Raw genomic sequence first — 13,305 nt, 5'->3', positions numbered from 1 at the left:
CCCCAGCGCCTGGTGAATGGAGCTCTGGGTGGGATTCCTGCAGCATTCCAGTGGGACCTCAGCAGATATGGGGGGTTCCCAGGGTGGGCACGGAGGGGATGTCCCAGCCCAGCACAGGGAGGTGACTGTGCCGCCCACCTGGATACCGGGAGTCGGTGTGGCAGGCAGGGGATCCGTCATGTGTGCTTTGCAGCTGGGGTGGGTGGTGACACGGCAGCGCTGGTTTCAGCGCCTGCAGGGTGGAGTGAGCCGCCCGGTGACAGCGGCCACGTCATCCCCACCCAGACGAGGTGCGGGAGCAGCGGCATCAATCTGGGGACAGTGGGGCTGGGTGGCAGTGGGACTGAGGGGTAGGGGGCTGGGACACCAGAAAAGCGGGGGTGAAGGCTTGGCAAGAAGGGCATGCTGAGAGGTGAGGCAAGGGGCAAGCAAGGAGCTGAGCAGGTGTATCCACAGAGCTTGGGGCAGGCAGGGAAGGGATGAGGGCCAGGACTGCTGGTGCTGGACAGCTGTGGGTCTGTGGCATGCAGGGTGGTTGCCGGGAAGGGTCCTGGGCCCGGCTGGAGCCTGCAGTCCCAGCCCACGCGGGGCCCAGCGCCAGGACAGCAGATACGGGAAGTGTGTGCAGGAATGTTGTTTCTGTCTGGAGCCCTTGAGCAGGAGTGATGGAGCTCCGAGCCTCTGACGCAGAGCTGCTCCCTCTGCCCTGTCCTGCTCCCATGCCAAGTGTCCCCGTGCTCCGGTCACTGCATGCCATGGACCGGAGCTGGCTATGGCAGCCAGTGCTGAGTGTCAGCTCTGCTCCCTGGGCATGGTGTGGTGCAGAGCCCATGGGACATGCTCAGCTAGAGGCATGCAGTAATGCATGCCCACTGTTCAGGGTGTCTGGCTGTGCCGTGGTGGCCGTGGCACTGGCTTTCCCTGCAGCTTCTGCCAGGTCCAAGTGCTCCCTTCCCTCTGCACAGGTCGTGTTCCCAGTGCGACCAGCACTTGCTCTCCCCAGTCCAGTGCTGTCTCACCCGCACAAGATGCTGACTCTCTCCCACCCCACTTCCCCTTGCCACCACACTCCTGCTTATGCTGGGAGGGAACCTGATGCCATCCACACGCCTGTGCCTGTCCTTTGCTCCAGTGTACCCCTGTGCCCTGCCTGGGGTTCCTGGGTGTGAAGCAGTGACTCTGGCACCTGAGTGTTCCCTCACACCTGGCTCCTCAGCTCCCCACCAGCTCTGTTGCCCTGGTGCATCCCATGTTTGTGGACCTCTCCCCTGGCTGTCTGGTGCCACACTCCCTCCCTGGCTGGCCCCCACCCTGCTTGCCTCTATGGGGGTAATTGAACTGGGAGGGTCTAGGGACCCTGGCTCCAAACAGTCCCGCCAAACCTCACTGCTGACCCAACCGGCACCTCCCAGCAGGAGACCTGCAGCCTTGCAGAGGTGCTGCTGTGTCCTGTTAGCCTCTGTCCTGGGCAGTGATCCAGGCCGGCAGCAGCCCCCTTCGAGGTCCCGGATCGGTTTCCCAGAGAGGGTCTGCAGGAGGGTGGCCATGAGTAAGGGTGTGCGAAGGGGCTGCGGTGGCTGTTCCTTCCCCTTTCGGCAGCGACAGTGGTGACCGGCAACCTCGTGGCTCGGGCAGTGTCTGGGATGGAGGATGTCTGCCTGGGTTTTTCCATCTCACTCCTTTCAAGGGCTCTGGGAGTGAAAAAGGCATCCTGGGCTGTGCACAGCTCCTGGGGTCTCTGCCATCCACAGCCCCCTCCTGCCCGTGGCACTGCCCCGTCACCACTGCCCTCCTGTCTTTCCCACCAGCCACAGTGGCTGCCCTAAGCCTCCCTCCACACGTGCACTTTCTGAGGAACCTGTGCCTTGACCCAGCTCCCACAGACAAGCTGATCAAGGCTGCCTTGCATGGGGCTCATGCCAGCAGTGCCAAGCCCATCCCACAGAATTCCCTGTCTGGCACAGAGGCTGCCAGCACTGCCAGACATGGGGGTTTCCCTGCTGCCCTGGCCCTGCTCCCTGAGGAGCCTCCAGAGAGTCACCAGAAATTCCCCCGGGATGGTTCCAGGAGGAAGCTGGTGAGCAGGGCCATGAGTCAGTGGGAGCGGCCAGGACGGGGGCAGAGCTGCGGCTGGCAACCCCCCACTGGAGCTCCCACTGCCCAGCTCGAGGGCTTGCTGGCACTGGTGCACAGTGTGTGGGGCATTGGCCCTCATCTCCTCCTGCCATCACTTGCTGTGGGGTCCCACTCCCCTCCCAGCCCCGTTTCTGCCATCGCTACTCTGTGCTGCTGGGCCGTGGCTCTGCCCTCAGGGTGCCACAGGCAGCCTGATGCCACGATGTGCCCTGGCAGAGTGCCCAGGTTGTTGGAGCTGCAGCTTCTGCATGTGGTGGAAACAAAGGATGGGAGTAGTATGGGGAAGGGCAAGACATCTGCCACAGTGCCAGGCAGACCGGAGCTGGATCTGAATTTCTGACTCTATCCCAGAGCTGGAGTCAGAAGTCTCCCTGTTGGGGCTGCCCTGCAGGTTCATCCTCCCAGGGGTTATTTAGCACCCAGCTCCCACAACAGCTCTGTGCTCTGGCTAAGGTCCTGGCAGGCTGGAGAGTGGAGGATGTGGAGCAGTGCCGGCTCCCCAAATGCCTCAGGAGCCACCAGCTTCAGTGGGCTCTCAGGGCACCTTGGCAGAGGCCCTCCTCACCTTGGCTGCACAGAAAGCCACTGCCTCCTGCCTGCTGGGCCATCACAGGGACGAGGGGGGCAGGCTGGACCCTGTGGGAGGGGGCTATAGGGTGACCCAGCTGCAGGGTGCCTGGGCTATGTCCCACCTTGAGGGAATGCTTGGCTGGATGTGTTTGTCACACCGGGTGCAGGACGGCGGCTGCTTGTGAAGCAATTTCCTGTGCCAGGGAATGGGGGCTGCTCTTGCAGGGCTGTGGTGGGGGAGTGAGGCAACCCCCTGATTTCTCACCATTGCTTCCTCTCAGCTTAGCCCACGCTGACGGTGAGTTTCCTGTCCCAGCCAGCCGTGGCCCTGGGATGTGTCCCACTAGCACAGGGCATCTGGCAGGTGATGCTGCCCCAGGGATGAGCTCTCACTTGGGCTCATTTTCAAGGGCACAGGGAGCACAGCCCTGACCTCTGACTGTCCCCAGCTGTGCTGGGTGCCAGCACAACCTGCTTATCCTTTGGCTGGGCCAGGAGCTGCTGGTTTGGCTCAGCCAGAGCTGTGGGATACTGGGAGGGGGCAGCTGCTGAGCCCCAGCCTGGCACTGTTGGGAGCTGGGAGGACAGACACTAACAGCAATGGGGTGAACAGGAGGATCCTCCTGATGAAGCCAGCTGAGCTTCATGGGGCTGAGCTTCCTTGGGCTCATGGGCTTGTGAGGACTGGGGCAGGGGAGCTGCTCTGGGACCTGTGTCTCAGCAGCCTCGCTGGGCTGCACCAGTCGTCCCTCCCCCCCGCTGACGCTGCGCCTTCTTCTCTGCCATCTGTTTTCTCCTCTCTCCTCATCCCTGTTTGCTTTCCCCTTCACCGCTCTCGTTCCCACAAGCGTCGGCACTTTGGGAGAAGCAGGAAAACACCATCCCATGGCAAGGTCTGTGCTGTGCTGGGTGGGAGCCTGAGTCAGCAGCACCCTGCAGGGCAGGGCAGCAAGGATAGGGCACCCCTAATGTCCCAGGGCCCCAGGCGGAGCATTCCTGTGCCCAGAGCTGCTCCCGGGCAGGCACTGCCCCTGGTACCAGGAAGCCCTGCCATTCAGCTGCTGGCATTTGGGCTTGGAGTCATGGGGTGAGGAGCCATGGGCATCTCCAATGCTGGAAACGCTGACCCACTGGGGTGATGCAGCTCTGGTGGGGAAGGATGTAGAGTCCTGGTGAGGGTGCAAGCTCCCAAATCCCAGGCAGGTGGGTTCCAGGTGCTGGGGCTCAGGTGGGGGTTCCACTGCCATCTGCCCCCATGCCCACCCACGTCCTTGCGGGTCTGGGTCCAGCACCATCGGCCCTTGGCCAGCCAAGCTCAGTGTCAGCCGGTGTGATGACACAGCCACAGGGTCCTGAGCACCTGGCTGGCCTCCAGTGATGCCCTGCTGTCCCCGCAGCTACCAAAGTCTTGGGGCCAGCAGGGCAGTGCCTGTGCAGGGCAGCCCCAGGGTGAGCATTCAGTGCTGTGCTGTGGCCCGGTGTAGCTGCCCAGCCACTGTCCTTCCTGTCCTCGCGTGGCTGCGGAACGCAGCGTGTTTAGTAAACAAGGTGATGAAACAGTTAAGGCAGAGATGGAGTGTGCGTTTCGTCACCGTGGGAAGGGAGAAGGGAGCGTGAGTCGGCGCTGAGGGGTCTGAGGGTGACTCACTGCCCTCCCACCCCATAAATAGGAGCGGGTAGCCCGGCGGCACCCAGAGCAGACAGCGGGGACCAGCACCGCCACATCCCTCCTGTCACCGCCGAGCCATGGCACTCCTCCTGGCCCCGCTCGTCGCCGGGCTGCTGGCTGTCTCCTGCTGGGCGGCCCCTCTCCAGGGCAAGCCGCAGGCGGTTGTCACCTTCCCGGGGGACCTGATCAGCACCCTGCCGGATCTACAGCTGGCAGAGGTGAGGGGAGCATGGCCCCGTGGTACCCTCCTGGCACCCAGGTCCCCAAGGGGGCACCCAGGCTGACAGTGAGGGGCTGCAGGCACGGCTTGAGAGCCAGCATTCTCCTTGAGCTCAGGGAGGCAGCCAGGCTGGGATGGGTGCCCGGGGCTGCTGGAGCCCCCTCCTGCCTCACTCACCCCTCTGGCTGCCTTTCCTCCACAGCGCTACCTGCAGAGGTTCGGCTACACCACGGAGGCAGAGGCTAAGATTGGTGGCAGGCACGTGTCCCTGGGCAAGGCGCTGCTCAAGATGCAGAAGCAGCTGGGCCTGGAGGAGACAGGAGAGCTGGATGCTGCCACGCTGGAGGCCATGCGAGCCCCTCGCTGCGGCGTCCCTGACGTGGGAACCTTCCTTACCTTTGAGGGGGACCTCAAGTGGGACCACATGGACCTGACTTACCGGTGAGTCTGCTCTGGAGATGAACCCTCGTGTCCCCAGGGTGATGGTCCCAGGAGAATGGAGAGCCTGAGGGACCAGGAGGCTGGCAGCCTCTGCTCAGCCCTTCTCTGGGTTTGGTGCTGCCTGCACAGCTGGGTCCCAGTGCTGCCAGGGCCAAGCCGAGATGACAGCAGCATCTGCTCCCTGATGCCCAGAAGGGCACCTGAGCCCTGTGTGAGATCAAGGGTGGTGACTGCTATCGCTTCTGGAGGTGGGGGTCTGCTCCTTCCCAGAACAGGGTCACTCCTGCATGAGGAGGGGAGCTGGCAGCACTGACCCTCTGCCTCCCTGGCAGGGTGATGAACTACTCCCCTGACCTGGACCGTGCCGTGATCGATGACGCCTTCAGACGGGCATTCCAAGTGTGGAGCGACGTGACCCCTCTCACCTTCACCCAGATATACAGTGGCGAGGCAGACATCATGATCATGTTTGGCAGCCAAGGTGATGTCCTCTGAGCAGGCAGGGAGTGAGGAGGGGCCTGGTGACGCACCCTGCCTGTGAGATCCTTACCCCATGTCTCCTTGGGCTGTGCCCACAGTCCCCCTGCCTCCACACGTGCAGGAGGTGCGCAGGGCTTGGGTGTCTGTGTGCGTGCTGGGGACGTGAGGGCTCCTCTGGCAGGTCCAGCTGAGGGTGCTTTTCCCTGCAGAGCATGGGGACGGGTACCCCTTCGACGGCAAGGATGGGCTCCTGGCCCACGCCTTTCCCCCAGGCCAGGGCATCCAGGGTGATGCCCACTTTGATGACGATGAGTTCTGGACACTGGGAACTGGCTTAGGTAAGAGCAGGGTGTGGTGAACTGGGGGGGACTGATGGTGCCAACCGCAGCCGCAGCACTGAGCTGCCCCTCTCTGAGCAGTGGTGAAGACCCGCCACGGGAATGCCAATGGAGCCGAATGCCACTTCCCCTTCATCTTCGAGGGCCACTCCTACTCCCGGTGCACCACGGAGGGGCGCAAGGATGGGCTGCCCTGGTGTGCCACCACCCCCAACTACGACCGGGATAAGAAATACGGCTTCTGCCCCAGCGAGCGTGAGTAGTGGTGACCATAACCCTGCTCGGCCCTGCCGTGCCTGGGGCCCTCCTCACTCTCCCTCACCCCACAGTCCTCTACACCAATGGTGGCAACAGTGATGGAGCCCCCTGCGTCTTCCCCTTCGTCTTCGAGGGCACCTCCTACAACACCTGTACCACAGACGGGCGCTCCGATGGCTACCGCTGGTGTGCCACCACCTCCAGCTTCGACCAGGACAAGAAATATGGCTTCTGCCCCAACCGAGGTGCCAGCAGGGAGGGGGGCATGCAGGGGAGGGGGGCACATGAGGGATCTCAGCGTTGTCCTGGGTTCTGGCCGGTGCAGCCAGGGGCCAGAGACAGCCTCACTGACACTTTGCTGCAGACACGGCGGTGATCGGCGGCAACTCCCAGGGGGACCCGTGCGTCTTTCCCTTCACCTTCCTGGGACAGTCCTACAGTGCCTGCACCAGCCAGGGCCGGCAGGATGGCAAGCTCTGGTGTGCCACCACCAGCAACTATGACACCGACAAGAAGTGGGGCTTCTGCCCTGACAGAGGTACTGGCCCCTCTGCCCGTGCTCCTCTTTGTGCCTCCCAGACCCATGCCATCTTGTCACACTTCTTGTGAGGACCACAGTCTCTGGGTGGTGTGTCCTGCCCTGTTGTGGCTCACCAGGAACTTAGGCCAGTGCTTTCCAACAGGTTACAGCATCTTCCTGGTGGCTGCCCATGAGTTTGGACACTCACTGGGTCTGGACCACTCCAGTGTGCGTGAGGCCCTGATGTACCCTATGTACAGTTACATCCAGGACTTCCAGCTGCACCCCGATGATGTCCAGGGCATCCAGTACCTCTACGGTGAGCAGCTGCACTGCAGCTGGGTGCATTGGGTGTCCTGCAGCACCAAGCTGATCCCAGCCCCATGCCCTCCTCTGTATTCACTCAGGTCGTGGCTCTGGCCCTAAGCCCACTGCACCTGCACCTGCTCCCACGGAGGAGCCCCAGCCCGTGCCCACTGAGGAGCCCCAGCCCGTGCCCACAGAGGAACCCCAGCCCGTGCCCACAGAGGAGCCCCAGCCCGTGCCCACAGAGGCTGGCAGCACCTCCACCACTGAGGAGGAGGAGGAGGAGACGCCAGAGCCCACAGTTGGACCCATTCCTGTGGACCCCAGCCGGGATGCCTGCATGGAGAGGAACTTTGATGCTATCACAGAGATCAATGGGGAGCTGTACTTCTTCAAGGATGGGTGAGTGGCAGCGTCTGGCACCTCCTGCCCTGGTGAGGTGGGATGTGGAGGAACACAGGGATGTGGGGGACATGGACTGTGGCAGACTGAAGTGATCAGTAACAGCTCATCTTCCCCACCAGGAAATACTGGACCTACTCATCCTTCTGGAAATCGGGCATCCAGGGTGCCTTCTCTGTTGCTGATACCTGGCCTGGCCTCCCAGACACCATCGATGCTGTTTTCCAGGATTTGCTCACCAAGAGAGTCTTCTTCTTCGCTGGTGAGCTCTGCCCCCCCTGCCCTCGCCCGGTCCCACGGGCAGTGGGAGGAGCCCGGTGAAGCCTGGGAGCTCTCAGGGCTGTCTGACACCCCCACTATCTCCCACTGCAGGTCGGCAGTTCTGGGTGTTTTCTGGGAAGAGTGCGCTGGGCCCCCGGGGGATCGAGAAGTTGGGTATAGGGAAGGAAGCCGGCCGCCTCTCGGGGGCCCTGCAGCGGGGCCGCGGCAAAGTGCTGCTCTTCAGCGGGGAGAGCTACTGGAGGTGAGCAGCGCTGGAGAGCAGCAGCGCCTGCCTCAGCCCGGGCCAGGGACTGGGAGGGGGGCTCCCAGCAGCCCTGAGCACGGCTCTGCCCTCCCACAGGCTGGATGTGAAGGTTCAGAGGGTGGACAAGGGCTACCCCCGTGCCACCGACGATGTGTTCACCGGCGTCCCCCTTGATGCACGCAACGTGTTCCTCTACCAAGGTGAGTGGCACCTGATGGGTGGGTGCTGTGTGCTCAGGCCTGGACTACCTGAGCCTCTCATGGCATTGCTCTGGTTCCTGGCTCGGGATGCTTGGGTGTGTGGGGAATGGCCCTGGAACAGGACATGCCATCAGCCCTGGGAGTCCTTGTGGTGGAGCTGGAAGGGTGCCAGCAAGGTGCAGGGTGCCATGTGCCCGTGCTGCTTGGGCAGCCAGCAGGATGGATCTTTGTATGGCCAAACTCCTGCTGATCCTCCATTCCCTCCATCCCCCTCCTTGCCCAGGCAAGTACCACTTCTGCCGGGGCAGCTTCTACTGGAGGATGACACCGCGCTACCAGGTGGACAGGGTGGGCTACGTCAAGTATGACATCCTGCAGTGTCCCCAGAACTGAAGGCCTGACCAGCCACCAGCTCTGCCAGTGCTGCTCCCGGCACACTGCTCCCACCCTGCAGACTCCTGTCTCATGGGCTGACCCCTGGGAGCCTTGTGGCTGTGGGTAGCCCCAGATGAAATCACCGTCTCCCTGGAAGAAAGGGGCAGGGGGTCTTGGGATCACCTCCTGGGAGCTGCCCAGCCTGGAGAGCCCCAGCTGGGGAGAAGGACTCTTGCCACAGCTGGCATTGTGCCACCCCTGCCAGTGCCAGCTCCACTGCACAGAGGCGTTTGTCTGGTGCAAACCGCACATGGATTCGAGACAAATTTGTCTTTTTCCTGAGCCAGCGATGCCAGGTCAGGCTGAGCCCCACTGGGAGCTGGCGCCTGGGGTCACACCAGGGTGGGACACAGGGTTTTGCCTACTCCTGCCCACTGGCCACTCTGCCAACCACCCCCTCTGCCAATTGCCTGCCCGTTTGTAATAAAGACAATTCTTTGGACACAGCCTCGAGTGCTCTATCAGCTATTGAGACCATGGTTTGGAGAAGCCCCATGTGCTGGGGGCATCATCCTCCCCCAGCCCCGGGGGTGTCAGTACCAGTGGACAGGGGGGCACTGTAGGGGGGCTGTCACCAAATCCCCCTTTACTAATGACTCTGGATCCCGCAGGGACACTGGGTCCAACGGGGAATGATGTCCCTCGGTCCCAACATTGTCCACCACCAGCCCTACGCCACGGGCGGCCCCCCCGCCCCGATCCGCCGGACCTCCCAAGCCCCGGCTCCGCATAATCCTCCACCCACTGCCCTCCCCTGCGCTCCACCTTTGCACCGAGACGAGGAGCGGGCGGTTGTCACCGCATGTGGCCGGCACGCAGCGTGTGACCGGACCGCACCGCAGCTGAGCCCCGCCGCGGGCTGGCCCCGCAGATTGCCCCGGGCCCGGTCTGTCCCTGTAGATTGCCCCGGGCCCGGTCTGTCCCTGCGTGGCGGCAGCGCCAGGGCCGGGATCGTGCCCGAGGGTGCCCGGGTCCTCGGCAGGGTGGGGCAGCCGCAACTCCGGGGCTGTAATTAGCTGTAATTAGCGGCCGCGGCTCCGGACAGGGCGGGGGCAGAGCGCGGCCCCCTCCCGTCCCGTTGGGGCACGGTCCCAGCACCCCCAGTTCGGCGGCGGCTGTGGGACCGAGCGGGCGTGGCGGAGCGGTGCGGTCCCGTCGAGTCGAGCCGGGCCGAACGGGGCCGAACCGAGGCGACCGGAGCGGGGCCGAGCCGATCCGGTCGGACTGGAGCCAGCCCTGCGGCCGCGGGGGCGGCGCGGCGGGCGGTGCCGCGGGCACTAGGACCCCGGTCAGCGCCCGGCGGGGCCGCGCTCAGCGACCGCCGGGGCCGGAGCCACTTGTGGCGACGACGGGGCCATGAGCGGGCGGTTCACCGTCACCGGCGGCGGGGGTGAGCGCCGGGGGCAAGGGGGGCCCGGGGAGGCTCCGGAGGCGGGACACGGTCCGCGATGAGGATCCGCGGGGCAGGACAGGGTCTGCGGGGAGGGTCCGCGAGAAGGGTCCGCGAGGAAGGCCGGGCTGTCGGGACACCACGGGGGGTGCGGAGCTGCGGTCGGTCTGGCCCCTCGGAGGCAGTGCAGACCCCCGGAGCAGGGGTGGCACGGAGCTGCGGGATCCGGGAGATGGGAGGTGCAGAGCAGGGAGTGGGGCTCGGCCGCTCTCCCAGGCAGGACCCTTCGTCTCAGACTCTTCCCCGCGGCCACCTCCGCTCCTCAGGGAGCTCCCCTGTTCCGTCCCCATACCGGGGGCTGTTGGAGCGAGGCCCTGCTGCTGCCGGGCCGGCAGCGGGATGGAGCGGGGTTGCGGCTGTGGGTCGGCTGTGGGTGCAGGGTCACATACTGCTCCTCAGGGAGCCATGGTGGAGGGTGCCTGCTGCCCAGCCGGGAGAGGGCAAGCTGTGGCCAGCCCTCAGATGCAGCAGTGCCCACCGGGCTGCCATGGGCACAGGCACTGGAGCCGGCAGCCATCGCCTCATGGTGCCCAGGGGACGTGGCGGTGGGGCTTTGCTGTCACCGGAGCCGTATCGATCCCAGAAACCGGCCGACAGCAGCACCGGAGCTGTGCTGCCGGAGCTGTGACCTTGCACCCTCGGCGAAGGGCGCGGGTGGGAGGCGCGAGCAGCCGGACGGACACCACGGCACCCGGGCTGGGCTGTGCCTCTGTCAGTGGGCTCTGGCCTGTGGGGCCCTGTCTAGGATCTCACTGTCGTGGGTGATGTAGGGCTGCGTCCAATGGCAAGGGGATGCAGGGCCACTTGTCACTTCATGGCAGCTGGGCCAGCTGGGCCTGGCCTGTGGGCTGTGTCGGGGCGGAGCGGACTGTGATGAGCCAGGGCTGTGGCTGAATTCTGGGCCCCTCCAGGACCAGCTCCTCTGTTTGGCAGCCAGTCTGCTGGTGGGGGGCTGCGGGGAGCTGGGGTGGGCATGCCGAGTGGCTGTGGTGGGACCAAGGGACACATCCTTCTTGCTGAGCTGTGACCTTGTGCCCTCCCAGAGGACAGCCAGTGGCTGGTCCTGCTGGAGGTGCCCTGTTTTGTGGGGTGGTCACGGCCGTGGCAGGGTGGCTACTTAGGAGTTGGCAGCTTTCAAGGATTCTTCACATCCCACATTTCTCCACAGCGCTGGGAGCATGGATGCTGCCTCCCGGGGGGATGGATAGGAGGGGGTGCATGGGGCTGGCGGCTGCAGGACTGGCAGGGGCTGCGGAGGGCAGGCGGGAGCTCTCGACAGCAGTGGTCCGGGAGGGACTCGGCCCTGGGCAAACGTTCGGTGTTACCTGGCCCCATGTCAGTGTCACGCGTGGGGGACAGAGTGACGGAGATCCCGGGGACCTCGGGGCGGTGCGGGAGCGAAGGCTGCAGCTGGCCGTGCTGCCAGTGCCGGGGCGGTGCGGGCACCTCCGGCCAGCTGGAGGGGCCCTGCTCGTCCGTGAGCTGGCGCCGTGCTCAGGGCGCCCTGTGGCTCCCGGGGCCGCCCTTTGGGAAGGCCCTGCCCGGGAGCGGCCCCAGGCGGGTGGTGCTGAGGAAGGATCTCAGCCCCGGGCAGGGGCAGCGGCCGCAAGGGACCGCCCGGTGCCGGGCGGGGCAGGGTACGGACAAGGCGCCGCCGCGGGGGCCGCGGGGCCGGGGGCAGGTCCCTGCAGGAGTACGGCCTGATCCAGGGCTTGGGCCGGGAAATGGGATCCGTGCGGGCGGCGGCGGGGGCGGGCGGGGTCTCGGCGGGCTCTGTGCGGGTCCGTGCGGGCGGCGCCGGGGGCGGACGGGGCTGCGCGGGGCCGCGGCGCCGCCAGGGGGCGATAACGGGACGGGACGGCTCCGGTGGGGGCGTGCCCCTCCCGGCCCCGCCCCCGGGACCCGCCGGTGCCGCCGTCCCGCGGGGACCCGGTCCCACCGCCAGCGCAGCGCGGCCCGGGCCCCGCGGAACGGGAAGCGATGCGCTCCACCCGGGACCCACCGCGGGGCCGGGCCTCCCCTGCGGGCGGCACTGGGGCGGCTGCCCCCCTGCCCGGTGCGCTGCCCGTGGGGCAGCCGCCCTGGCCCGAGAGGGCCACGGAGCATCCCCACCGCGCAGCCCCTCTGCGTCCCGAGCGGTCGGGCTCGGCGGCAGTAGCCATGGCAACCAACCAGTTAAGGAGCCTCTCGTTGCCACGGAAACCGGTCCCGGTGTCACCCTTGCCGCGGCTCTCGGTGCTGAGGGGGCTCAGCAGCTCTCTCGGCCCCCCGGCAGCCCCGGGGTCACGGCGCTGTGCTCCGTGGGGCAGCTGAGGGAGGCTGGCCCCAGGTGGGAGGTGAGGCCCTGAGTGGGGCTTGGGTAGAGCAGGGACCCCACCAGCCCTGGCTGCACCCCCTGCAGGGCCCCTGCACCCTGAGAGGGGCCAGGACACAAGGGAGGGGACAGGCACTTGGGGCACCATGCACAGAGGGGTACACGTGAGCGACAGGGGCTGCTACGGAGGCTCCCCCAGCCATCCCACCTCCTCCAGCCCCCTCGCAGGCACTCAGGTCAGGTTTGTCACAGACTGGGTGCCCTTGGGGTATCATTAGATGAGCCAAGGGTGTGCAGCAGGTAGAGGCTGATGATGTGGGGGGGTGGGATGCTGCCGGGGGGCTGGGGCAGCCGAAGCCCCATCAGTAGCCTTCCCAAGGAGTCTCTATGCCACCGAACACACCACAGGTCTTCCAGTGGGGTGCCAAGAGTGGAGGTCCTTGCACAGGCTGTGGGGCTGAGTGAGGGGTGCCGTGTGGGGCACAGGATGCTTCAGTGCCTCATCAGCTCATCCTGCCCCCAAACCCCTCTGGCAGCAGCTGGCAAGTGGCCATGCAGCTGCTCCTCTGCCATCACTGGGCCCTCTGGTCCTGGCGCAGCAGTGGCTGCCTGGAATCTCCAGGGTACTGCGACTGGCACAGGGCTGCCTGGGGGCTCCTCAGCTGCGTCGCCAGGAGCGGGGCTGGTGGGAGGAAGCTGCTTCTGCTGCTGATCCGTGTGCCAGGCTGCCCGGCCGCCCGCTGCCATGGCCCTGCTGCTGGCAAGACATCTGGGCAAGGGCAGCTGGGGACGCTGCGCCAGCTGCGTGCTGTGCTGGGCTCGCGTGACGCAGGAGCTCACAGCCCTGCCCCATGGCCTCTGCCAGCCCTGCCCCACGGCCTCTGCCAGCCCTGCCCCACTGCTGCCCTTCTGCTCTCAGCCTCAGGCAGCTGCAGTGCCTCCCGTGGCTCCCCACCCAGCCCCACAGGACACTGCACCTCCCTCCATGTCCTGTCCTGCTGCTGCAGCTGGTGTCAAGTCCCTGCTGGTGCCTGTGCCAG

At 65.7% G+C, this 13,305-nt stretch overlaps 2 protein-coding genes across 2 annotated transcripts in view; both read left to right on the top strand.

The window, feature by feature from the left end:
• The first annotated feature begins 4,318 nt into the window (after window positions 1-4,318).
• On the top strand, window positions 4,319-8,945 carry MMP9 (matrix metallopeptidase 9). Its single transcript, XM_038158812.1, has 13 exons — window positions 4,319-4,593; window positions 4,798-5,036; window positions 5,369-5,517; window positions 5,726-5,854; window positions 5,936-6,109; window positions 6,184-6,357; window positions 6,477-6,650; window positions 6,796-6,951; window positions 7,040-7,340; window positions 7,463-7,602; window positions 7,713-7,863; window positions 7,963-8,066; window positions 8,350-8,945. Exons 1-13 carry the CDS (start codon window positions 4,453-4,455, stop codon window positions 8,457-8,459), a joined length of 2,142 nt encoding a protein of 713 aa, XP_038014740.1. The 5' UTR covers window positions 4,319-4,452; the 3' UTR covers window positions 8,460-8,945.
• Window positions 8,946-9,655: 710 nt separating this feature from the next.
• The window catches only part of SLC12A5 (solute carrier family 12 member 5), a 31,438-nt gene continuing 27,788 nt past the window's right edge, over window positions 9,656-13,305 (top strand). The window contains exon 1 of the mRNA XM_038158671.1: window positions 9,656-9,891. Within this exon, the coding sequence (XP_038014599.1) occupies window positions 9,858-9,891 (34 nt within the window). The 5' untranslated portion in view covers window positions 9,656-9,857. The remainder of the gene's footprint in view (window positions 9,892-13,305) is intronic.

The sequence above is a fragment of the Motacilla alba genome, chromosome 20 (genome assembly GCF_015832195.1).
Source record: "Motacilla alba alba isolate MOTALB_02 chromosome 20, Motacilla_alba_V1.0_pri, whole genome shotgun sequence".
NCBI lineage: Eukaryota > Metazoa > Chordata > Aves > Passeriformes > Motacillidae > Motacilla > Motacilla alba.
Note: the sequence above shows the minus strand (reverse complement) of the source record. Positions and strands in the feature narration are given on the sequence as shown.